Source organism: Sorex araneus, chromosome 3, assembly GCF_027595985.1.
Source record: "Sorex araneus isolate mSorAra2 chromosome 3, mSorAra2.pri, whole genome shotgun sequence".
NCBI lineage: Eukaryota > Metazoa > Chordata > Mammalia > Eulipotyphla > Soricidae > Sorex > Sorex araneus.
Window position 1 is genome coordinate 187,354,857 of NC_073304.1, and position 12,334 is coordinate 187,367,190.

At 40.3% G+C, this 12,334-nt stretch overlaps 1 protein-coding gene across 1 annotated transcript in view; it reads right to left on the reverse strand.

The window, feature by feature from the left end:
• Positions 1-11,965, reverse strand: part of NUP88 (nucleoporin 88) — a 36,831-nt gene extending 24,866 nt beyond the window's left edge. The window contains exons 1-4 of the mRNA XM_055133827.1: positions 11,508-11,965; positions 9,981-10,150; positions 7,160-7,285; positions 4,889-4,975 (exon numbers count right to left, since the gene is read on the reverse strand). Of these exons, the coding sequence (XP_054989802.1) occupies positions 4,889-4,975; positions 7,160-7,285; positions 9,981-10,150; positions 11,508-11,810 (686 nt within the window). The 5' untranslated portion in view covers positions 11,811-11,965. The remainder of the gene's footprint in view (positions 1-4,888; positions 4,976-7,159; positions 7,286-9,980; positions 10,151-11,507) is intronic.
• Positions 11,966-12,334: the final 369 nt, after the last annotated feature.

Below are 12,334 nucleotides of genomic sequence, written 5' to 3' on the forward strand. Positions count from 1 at the left end.
ACACAGAACATTTTCCAAGATAGACCACATGCTGGGTCACAAAACATACCACAATAGAATCAGGAAGATAGAAATCGTATCAACTATCTTTACAGACCATGATGCACTGAAGATAGAAGTTAATCACACAGAGACGTCGGAGGACCAAATCAAACACCTGGAAATTAAACAACACAATGTTGAACAATGAGTGGGTCAGGAAGGAAATCAAGGAGGAAATCAAAAGATACCTGGAAACAAATGAGAATGAAGATATGAGCTACCAGAAAGGTGGGATGCAGGTAGAGCCTATCAAGGGAAAAAAATTACAGCTCTGCAAACATTTCTCAGGAAGGAAGGGCCCACATAAATAACTTGCTTCACAGCTCAAGATCTCTCTCTTTTTTTTTTTAACAGCTCAAGATCTTAGAAAAGGACCAATAAAAGGAGCCCAAGCCAGGCAGAATGAAAAAAATAATAAAACTTAGAGAAGAAATTAACGACATGGAAACCCAGAAAACAATCCAAAAGATCAATAAAACCAAGAGCTGGTTCTTTGAGAAAATTAACAAGAATGATAGACCACTAGCAAAAGTCATAAAGAAAGAGTGAAAACCCTAATAAACCAAATCAGAAATGAAAAGGGGGACATCACAACAGAAACCAAAGAAATTCAAAAGACCATCAGAAATTACTTTGAAAGTTTGTATGCCATGAAACAAGAGAACCTAGAAGAAATGGACAAATTCCTGCATTCCTATAATCTTCCAAGGCTGAACCAAGAAGATTTGGAGTATCTGAATAGACCTTTTACTATCAAAGAAATTGAAACTGTAATCAAAAGTCTTCCCCAAAACAAAAGCCCAGGTCCAAATGGATTCACTAGCGAATTCTTCCAAACATTTAAATAGGACCTACTGCCAGTTTTTCTCAAGCTTTTCCAGGAAACTGAAGAAAGAGAAACTCTCCCAAACAGTTTCTATGACCCTAAACGATGCCAGGAGTTGAACTAGGGTCGGCTAATGTCTCCCTAATACCAAAAGCAAACAGAGACACTAAAGAAAAGAAAATTACAGGCTCATATCCCTGATGAAAATGGATGCGAAGATCCTCAACAAAATATAAGCAAATAGAATCCAACGGCTCATCAAAAAGATCATATACCATGACCAAGTGGGATTCATCCCAGGGATGCAAGGATGGTTTCACATTCGCAAGTCAATCAATATAATCCATCATATCAATAAAAGAAAAGATAAAAACCATATGATCATATCGATAGATGCAGAGAAAGCATTTGACAAGATCCAGCACCCATTTATGATGAAAACTCTCAGCAAAATGGGCATTAGAGGAACTTTCCTCAATACAGTCAAAGCCATCTATCACAAGCCTATGGCAAGCATTATCCTCAGTGGGGAAAAACTAAGAGCTTTCCCTCTAAGACCAGGGACAAGACAAGGATGCCCACTCTCACCACTTCTATTCAATATAGTACTGGAAGTACTTGCAATAGTAGTTAGGCAAGAAAAATATATTAAGAGCATCCAGATAGGAAAGGAAGAAATCAAGCTCTCATTATTTGCAAATGATATGATACTATATTTAGAGACCCCTAAAGCCTATACTAAGTAACTCCTAGAAACAATAGACTTATACAGTAAAGTTGCAGGCTATAAAATCAATACCCAAAAAAGTCCATAGCTTTCCTATATGCAAATAATGAGAGAGAAGAAAGTGATATGAAAAAAGCAATCCTGTTCGCAATCATGCCTCAGAAAATCAAATACCTCGAAATCAGCTTAATTAAGGAGGTAAAGGACCTGTACAAAGAAAACTACAAAATGCTATTCCAAAAAATAAAAGAGGACATGAGGAAATGGAAACAGATCCCCTGCTCATGAATTGGGAGAATTAACATTATCAAAATGGCAATACTCCCCAAAGCATTAATGCAATCCCTTTAAGGATACCCATGACATTCTTCAAAGAAATTGATCAAACACTCCTGAAATTCATATGGAACAAAAAGCCCCCAAAAATAGCTAAAGCAATTCTTTGGGGAAAAAAGTTGTGAGGCATCACCTTCCCCTACCTCAAACTGCACTAAAAAGCGGTAATAATTAAAACAGTATGATATTAGAACAAAGGCAGATCCACAGATCAATGGAACAGGGTTGAATATCCTTACACATACCCTCAAATAAACGATCATCTAATCTTTGATAAGGGAGCAAAAAATATAAAGTAGAGCAGGAAAGTCTCTTTTACAAGTGGTGCTGGCAAAACTGGACAGCTACAAGCAAAAAAATGGGCTCACACCTCTACATAACACCATTCACAAAAGTCAGATGAAAATGGATTAAAGATCTTAACATCAGACCAGAATCCATAAGGTACATAGAAGAAAACATAGGCAAAACCCTCCACGACATTGAAGCTAAAGGTATCTTCAAAGATGAAACGCCATTAACCAAGCAAGTGGAAGCAGATATAAACAAATGGGACTATCTTAAGCTAAGAAGCTTCTGCACCTCAAAAGAAACAGTGAACAGAATACAAAAATAGTCTACAGAATGGGAAAGGATATTTACCTAATACCCTTCTGATAAGGGATTAATATCAAGGTTATTATACAAGAACAAAGCATTCAATCCCATCAGAAAATGGGATGATGACCAAAAACTTTCTCAAAGAAGAAATTCTAATAGCCAAAAGACACATGAAAAATTGCTCTTCATCACTAATCATCAGGGAGATGCAGATCAAAACAACAAAGAGATATCATCTCACACCACAGAGACTGGCACCCATCCAAAAGAACAAAAGCAATTGGTGTTGGCGCGAAATGGGGAGTAGTGGACTCTCCTTCACTGCTGGTGGGAATGCTGGTCCAGCCCTTTGGAAAACAATATGGATGTTCCTCAAAATATTACAAATTGAGCTCCCATTTGACCCAGCAGTACCACTTCTGGGAATATATCCCGGAGATGCAAAAAAAGTACAGTAGAAATGATATCTGCACTTGTATGTTTATTGCAGCACTGTTTACAATAGCCAGAATCTGGAAAAAAATCCGAGTGTCTGAGAACAGATGACTGATTAAAGAAAGTCTAGTACATCTACACAATGGAATTCTATGCAGCTGTTAGAAAAGATGAAGTCATGAAATAAGCATATAAATGGATCAACATGGAGAGTATCATGCAAAGTGAAATGAGTCGAAAAGAGAGGGACAGACATAGAAAGAATGCACTCATTTGTGGAATATAAAGTAAGATAATGGGAGACTAACACCCAAGGATAGTAGAGAAAAGCACCAGGAGGATTGCTCTATGGCTTGGAAGCCGGCCTCACATGCTGGGGGAAAACGCAGCTCAGAGAGAGAAGGGACCACCAAGTAAAGGATGCCTGGAGGGCTCATTTGGGATGGGAGATACGTGCTGAAAGTGGACTATAGACCGAACATGATGGCCACTTAATACCTGTATTGCAAACCATAACACCCAAAAGGAGAGTGAGAGTAAAAGGGAATGTGCCTACCACAGAGGCACGGAGGGAGCTGGGGGGGGTTGTGTGGGAGGGATACTGGGAACATTGGTGGTGGAGAATGGGCACTGGTGGAGGGATGGGTATTCGATCATTGTATGACTGAAACATAAGCACGAAAGTTTGTAAGTCTGTAACTGTACCTCAGGGTTATTAAAAAAAAACATAAGTTCGTATTTAGAGATCGACAATCAAAAGAGCAAATCACTATGACTAGGAGAAAAAGAGAGATTTAGGTACCCTCTTCCCCTAAACAATACTTCAAAACATTCAATCTGTAAAATATGGAATAGCTACATATAAAATATTCAAAGGAATTAACATTACAAAAACTCAAAACAGTAAGACTTAGATAAGGAGGCTAGGATGAAGTTCAGCAGTACAGTATGGAGGAGCAGCCTTGCACATATGGAGCACTGAGTTCCATTCCCAGCAACCAATGAACAAAGCAAAATAAAAACAAAACCTCCAAGGCAAGACATCTACCTTGCATGCAACCGAGTAGGGTTTGATTCTTGGTATCCAATGGAGCACTGTCAAGAGTAACCCCTAGGCATTGTCAGGTGAGGCCAAAACCAAAACAAAACAAATACTGCTACTAAAAACTTCACTGTATGTACACATTGTAGATGATCATATGTCATAATCACCAGAAAGACCGATCAGAAGGCCAGAGAAACAGGGTTTGTAAACTCAATGGGTGATTCTGTTAATGGCCAAAGTAGCCAGGAACCTTCCCTGTGTAAGTGGGAAGAATTCATAAACGAAACTTGGTCACAGATGTTCCACGCCAAGTTCTGAGGCACTAGATGCTGGTCTGTCAGTCCACACTAAGAGAACAGCTGGTTGACCTTCATCTAACATTCTCATCTTTCACATTTTCTATAATTTTGCAAGTTTATAAGTTATTCTCTTATTCAAGATATTACAGTGAATCATTTTTTAACCACTCACATTTTAGAACTTTATAGAAATAAGAGCTAGCTAGCAGATATAGTGACTTTCAGATTTTTTTAACTTCTTGTTACCTATTCACACTGTGTATGCTTGCTTACTTCTTATATTACCAAATGTGTGCTAAAAATACCTCTGAAAAATCTTGTAGATTTTTGTTGTTTAAACTGTACTTATAAACTGTACTTATGACTCCAATAAGCAATTTTAAACATTTCATGATACAAAGCCAAAATCTAGCACTTAGGATAAGGCATCTGTGTGGCATGCAGCCAAACCTGATTCAATTTCTGGTACTACATATGGTTCTCAAAGCAAAAACTAGAATTGACCCCTGAACAACCACTGAGTATGGCCAACGCTTCCCACTACTACTCCCAAGCTTCATAATACAAATAAAATTTACCCTTTATTGAGTATTAGACTTTCCTCTTCTGCTTCTGAAAGTGCAATGACTTTCACAGGTGTCTGGGGCTCACGTAGAGAATAAATTCTATCAAAGAGAAGAAAAACAGCATGTAAAATTCTCATTTTCCATATTGTCCTTTCTTTTCCAGCTAGTCAATTGAAAATTTTCCTAACCGAGATACTACAGCAACATATCTGCCAAAGACCTTGCTGTTACTAACAAAGTAGCTTCATCTCATTTATTTTCTGACAATAACAGAGAAAGGTTTTCTTGGGACCAGAGAAATATTCTCTATTCTATTCAAACTTCTGTCTTTTGTTTTGTTTCAGTTTTTGGGCCACACCAGGTGATGCTCAGGGCTTACTCCTGGCTCTGCATTCAGTGATACCATACATGGGGCCAGGGAATGAACCCAAGTCAGCCACGTGCAAAGTAAGCACTTAACCAGTTTTATAATCTCTCCAGTCCCCCATAAGTTTCTTTTGGGGAGGTGGTTCACACCCAGAAGTGCTCAGGCAATACGCCTGGTGGTGCTCAGGGGACCATATGGGGTGCTGGGGATGAACTTGGCCCTGTGCAAGGCAAGTGCCCTACCTGCTGTACTATCTCTCCAGCCCTATAGCCACTCATTCAATATCCTTTATTGGCCATTGCACCTGTCTTTTATCTTAAGTAATTAACCATACTCATCTTACTAAGTTATCTCACCACTACCTCTAATTCTGCCAGCTTCCCTTCCATCCATTACACATATCTGTGTCAGCTTATTAGAAACATATCTCATCAAAGAAGAACCAGATCTTACTCTTTATTATATACCAACCAGCTGGACAGTAAAGCAAACATTAATCTATAATTCACATGTTTTTCTTAATGTAAAGACACAATCCCATTTCACAGCTATTTTTTTTAATGTAAGAGTACTGCTATTTATTCAGCCACTAATTAAGATGACTGAAGCTGGCATGAACTCCACTCATATTTATTTTCATAAGGGAATTATAAAACTGAAAAGCAATTTCTTTTTGTTAAAATATTTAATCGTATTGATAATGGAACAAATTCAACTAAAAAATTCTTAGTGGGGTGCCAGCTCAGTAGTAGAGGACATGCTTTACATGTGTGAGACCCTGGATTCTATGCCAGGCAAAAAGAAAAAAGAAAAAAGAAAAAATAACGGGTCATAGTTTAAAAGTTAAGGTGCTTGCCTTGCAAGCCTTACTCTGGCTTGATTCCCACATAGTCCCCTGAGCTTTGCCAGGAGTGACCTCTGAGCAGAGCCAGGAGTAGCCCCCAGAACTAGAAGATGTGGTTCAACAAAACTCCCCCAAAGAAAACTGGTATAATATATCTAATTCTGGGGCTTAAGCAATAGTACATGGGCAGAGCGCTTGCCTTGCACGCACATACCCAAGTTCAATCCTAGGCACCCATATGGTCCCCCAAGACTGTCAGGAGTGATCCCTGATCACAGTACCTGGAGTAAGCACTGGGCACTGCTGGGTGTGGCCAAAGAACAAAAATCAAAACAATCCCCTTTGACTCTTAGAGGACAGAGAAGATGTCTGTTAGGTGGCAAACAGAATCTTTCTACTCACAAAAGTACAAAGAAAAAAAAAACAATTAACTTTTCTTAATAGTTTAGGAAAGTAAGACACTTTGATGCTTCCAGTGTTAGAAAAAAAAAAAAAAGAACATAGGCATGAAACCCTATCATTAACAGTACTGTAAATCATGGAAACTTTTAAAAATTTTAAGAAAGGGACCCTCTGCTCCTAAAGACTATGATCCAAGAAGTCTTCTAACCCATTTTGGCACCCAGAACAAGCCAGAAATGCATCTAGACTGTGAACTGAGCTAAAATATCAGAAATCCAAAACCGCGCGGCTGCCGTCGCAGCTGCGCAAGCTCATAGTCTTTATTCTCAGCAATGAAAAGAAATCATTAAATGATGCCTTTTCAGCAGGCCTGATTGTTGGGGGAAAATTCCAAACAATAATAGTGAGTTCCCTATTGAAATACTCAATGTATTCAAAGTATAGAGAAAATAAAGTGAAGACCATTAGCCACTTAATTGGGGGCTGAGTGGGAGGGGGGTATTTTGGGGTTCTTGGTGGTAGAACATGTGCACTGATGAAGGGATGGGGGTTCAATCATTATATGACTGAGACTTAAACCTGAAAGCTTTGGATTTTTTTCACGGTGATTTAATAAAATAAAAACTTAAAAAAATAAAATAAAAATTAGAAGAAAATAAATAAATCTTACCTTATTACATTATCTGACATTAATAACACTATGTGGGGATCCAACATTTCACTTGGATACCAGGCAGCATGCTTTAGCGTCAGAGAGGTGGAACTGGTAAAAAATCTCTCAGCAATCGGAATAGTACTAAAATAAAAACAACATTATCTAAAACATTTTGTTGAAGTTTAATATACACCTAAGGAAAATGCCATCATAACACTCTTTGCTCACTTTTCCTCCTTTTTGGTTTTTGGTTTTCCTTCAGTGTGAAAACTTCTTGTGACCAAGAAGATAGTTATTCTAAGGATGAATTCACCTCTTTCCCCTGCTGATAATGCCAATCAAGTTCTTTCTCTAAACCCATCATCATGTCTGTCAACTGATTAGACCTCAAGCAGCAATGGAACCAAACCTTCATAGTTACATGACTCAGAGTCAAGTTGGTCACTTGTTATTTGCCAGTGTCAATCCCAGATAGCATCAATAATCTATTGCCTTTCAACTCAACTCTGTGTTCATCATTCCTCTGCCTCTTTACCTGGTTAAACTTTTTTTCCCTTTACGTTCAGGGATCAATCCTGGCAAGACTCAGGAAACCATATATGGTGCCAGGGACCAAACCCAGGTTGGCTACATGAAAGGCAAGCACCTTACCTATTGTATTATCTCTCCAGTTTCCCAATTTCTTTCTTGTTTTTTGTTTGGGGGCTACACAAAACAATGCTAAGGGGTTACTCCTCACTCTGTACTCAGGAATTACACCTGACGGTGCTCAGGGGACCACATGGAAAACGGGAGATGGAACCTGGATTTGGCCGCAAGCAAGGCAAGGCGCTTCTCACTATACTATCCCTTCAGTCCTCCCTGCAATTTCTTTTAAGTTTTGCTAACATTCAAAGCATCTATCCATCTAACATCCAACAGTCAAAATTTTTAAAAAATTAAGATACTCAAAATTTGTGTATCTATAGTGCATTACACAAATAATTTTAAATACAATATTATATTTCTTTTTGTAACCCTGTGAGAAACTATAATAGCAGACACTACCATTACCATTCCCATTATAAAAATGAGTACAGGGGCTAGAGTGATACTACAACAGGTAGGGCATTTGCCTAGCATGCAGCGGACCTGGGATCAATCCTCGGCATTCCATATTGTCCCCTCGAGCACCACCAGGAGCAATTCCTGATTGCGGAGCCAAGAATAACCCCTGAGCATCGGCAGGTGTGACCCAAAAAGCCAAAAAAAAAAAAAAAATAAAAAGAGTACATTTAGAAAGGATGTGTTTAAAACAGACTGGGCTTAGAAGGCTGGAGAAAGAATATAGCTGGAGATAGAATACGGCATGCAGCTGACCAGAATGCAATACCCAACACCATACATAGTCCGTCAGTCACACCAAGAGTGATCCCTGGGTGCTAAGCACCAGCAGCCATGACCCCATGTACCCCCACAAGAAGGAAAATTAAAAAGTAAACTTAAATTTATGAGCAAACTTTTGGAAATGTGGCTTAAGTGGCAGAGTGCGTTAACTTGTGCACATTAAATCTTGAGCAATACATGGCCCATAAGCACCAAAAGGTATAGCCCTGACAACAAATTAAAAACATAAAAAAATAAAAATGAAAAAACATTAAAGCTCAGGCTGTCTCATCCAGGGCAACACTAATGGGTGCAGCAGGTGAGTCCCAACACCCACTCCAAAAGAGCCCCAGCAGCCAAAAACCTTCAGAACCATATCACCGCCAAGCTCACTGTTCATCTCCACAGGCTCAGACAAGCCTCATCCATGAGTGAATCTGCCAAAAACCTGGGGTATGTGGGACTTGTGACCAAATCTCAGGCTTGCACAGAGATCTCCCCCCCATCTCCCTGTGCTTCTGGTAGCCTGATAGTTGTGCCTACAGACTGCATCTGGATCCATTTAAGCTCATTAATGGCCATGATCCAGACATTCAGAAATAAACCTCGGAAGACTGCCTTGGAAATTGGTCTGCAACTCAACCTAAAATGTGTGACCTTGATTTTATCTATCTATCAATCTGTCGAACCCCATATTCTCTCTTAAAGGTTCTTCCTCTCCCTCACCCACCTCATTCCTCACCCCCCCTCACTATCTCCCTCTCTCCCTCGATATCTCTATTTTCTCTATTTCTATATTCTTTATTACTATTATTATCAATGGTTTTTGGGGCACATGTAGAGATGCTCAGGAGTTACTCCAGATTCTGCACTCAAGAATTACTCCTGGCAGTGATCAGGGGAGCTATGGGATGCCAAAATTCGAACCAGGGTCCATGTGTGCAAGGTCAAGGGCTCTACCCACTATACAATCTCTCCACCCTTTCCAATTTCTTTAAATAAAGATCTTTTATATGAAAAATAGTAACAATAACAATGATTTTTTAAAAGAGCTGTTCTTTAAAAGTCTTATTTTTGTGGCTAGAAAAATAGTACACTGGGCAGGGCATTTGCCTTGCATGTGGCTGACCCTGGTTTGATCCCTACCAACCCATATGATTCCCAAGAACTGCTAGGAGTGATCCCTGAATACAGAGCTAAGAGTAACCATTGAGGATTTTGAGGTTTGGGACAAACTCTCCCCGCACAATCTTATTTTTCCTTACTTGAAAACAATAACCTGACCTCCATGAATACAGCAAAAAAATAAAATACAAGCAGCCAATTTACTGAAGTACTTCTGAATAAGAATATTTCTGAAGTACTTTTATTATTCTAATAGAAACATACCTTAAGAACCACCATGTAATGTTGGACAATTTTGTGTATGCTACAAATATACAGATAAATACTAAATAGAAATACAACTTACCTACAATTCACTGTTGATTTTCCCCCTTCAAATTCAGAATTCTTCCCCCATCTTTTAGGTAATTCTAATATCATAAGTCCTTTCATTCCCAAAAGTGCTATGTGGTGTTGTGTTGGACTTAAGAGGACTTGATAGATTTCAAACAGAGGTGGATTTATGCAAAGCAATCTCTGAAAATTAAAGTAAGATGGTTAAAAGATTCACTTCAAGGTAAATAATATTTGACAGTTACTTTTCTTGAAAACAACATTTTTAGTTTTTTTAAATAACTGCTATAATGAAGCATCCTGGATAAGTACTAAAACCTGTAATGAAATAGTTTTTAACCATTTAGAATGGAATGTTAGGGACTTGAATGATAGTATAGTAGGCAGGTCATTTGCCTTGCACATAAACGGCTTGGGTCCAAACGTGGCGCCCCAAATAGACTCCTAGCCCACCAGCAGTAAGCCTGAGCACTACCAGGTGTGGCTACAAAAAAGTATTAAGCTAGGGAGCTACTACAGCCAAACCCAGTGGAGGTAACATCACCCCCACAAGGATCAAAACCCAGTTTGGGGTTTGGATCCCGAACTGCTGATCTACTTCAATTCAAAACCTCTCCCATGTGAGAGGCTGAGTTAGATCCTTGGCATGGCTTGTCACCCCAGCACAACAGCTGCCAGGCCTGCACCAAATCACCTGATGGAAGTGACCTCCCCGCCTGCAGTCCTGCTGAATGTAGCCCCTCTAAAAAAGAAAAAAAAGAAAAAAAGAAAGAAAAAAAGAAAAATTACCTATCTCATCTACAAATACCAGTATATATTTGTCATAAACAAGAATTAAAACAATGTCACATACACTTCATGTACTGCAACCTTGAAGAGAATCAGCTGATTACAAACACTTCCAGAAAGAGAAGTCTGATCGCAAGCAAGTGGAAATTATTTTCTGATTAGACCAGACCCACTTTCACACGCTGCTGGATCATCAAAAACAAGAACTCCTTAACACTGTGGGTATGATCTAACTCCCTGAAAGTTCAAAGAAAGAATAAACACATCAGGTAGGAAACTTCGTGCTTTATAATGTAGACACCTGAGACCACTCTGGGTTCACAAAAATCCAGAGAGCAAGTTAAGATCACATGTCATCTCGGGTATACGCCGTTTTCAGCACTTGAAAACAGCAACCGTGTCCTCCTCAATCCCTCTCAGGCTTAACTTTTCGATGGAGCTCTGGCGTATTTTGCAGATTATCCCACGGCCCTTCCCTTCCTTCCAGGCAAGAGAACCGAAGCGCCCTGACAGCGTGGGATACTGTGACAGTGCCTGACAGTACCGGAGTAAACAAACATTTGTTTTAGGAATGAAATTCGAAGAAAGGCTTCCAATCGCACTAGGGCATGCTAAAGCGGCACGAAAAGAAAGAAAAACTTTTCCGCTAGAGCAGACCTGCCAGAAGACGAAACACAGGAAAAGAAACAAAAACACAACATCCACCAAAATAGTTGCGATCTGATCACTTCCGTGATCAGCATAGCGGTACCTGGTACTGGGAGAGAGAAGGTTCCTCACAGCCGCCACTGACATTCCGCAGGCGAACAACTAAGAAGGAGCTGCCTTCTCCGTCCCACAAGAAAAGCTCACCGCCAAGGCCTAACACCAGATTTTTCGTCATTATTTGGGGCGGCAGTGGGGACGACGAAAGCAATGATGAAGAAACAGATTTCTCGGCCTCGGCTGGGCTCTGATTTTTCAGTCCCTCCCGAAGCCGCGAAAACACGGCGTGGTTAGGAAGCCAGGTCTGCCACAGCTCACTATCGCCCGCAGGACTCTCAGCAGCCGCCATCTTTGCTCAACTGTTCTCCTCAGTCCAGTTGCTCAGCCCGCCGCTGAGCGCAGCCAATCCACGACCGGTCGCTCACGTCTCCAACCAATCGACGAGCATGCAAACCGGAAGCACGCGGTTAGAGCGAGGGGCGGAGGGAAGGAGAGGCCAACCTGTAAGGCAGGGTCGTGGCCAGAGAAGAGTTAAACATTCGGCCAGACGAAGCCAGAGGCGAGGGCAACAAACCAGTTTAGAGAAAGCTTTGGTCTGTGAAAGTCTATTATTACCCGAAAGAAAGGCGTTGGTAAAACTAGACGAACAAAACATACCCCTAAGACCTTCTCGGGCTGAGATAGCTCAATCGGTAGGTCCGGAGGGCACAGCATGGTCCCCACGGTTGGCAAAACAACAGTTTACTTCCCTTAATGTAGGTTCTGTTTTCCTTACAAATGTCTCTATTTTAGTCGCCCCTCCTTGGCTTCCCATATCTGTCCCCGGGTGGAGCCGAACCTTAAGACACATCTCTTAATTCACGGTTCCTAGCA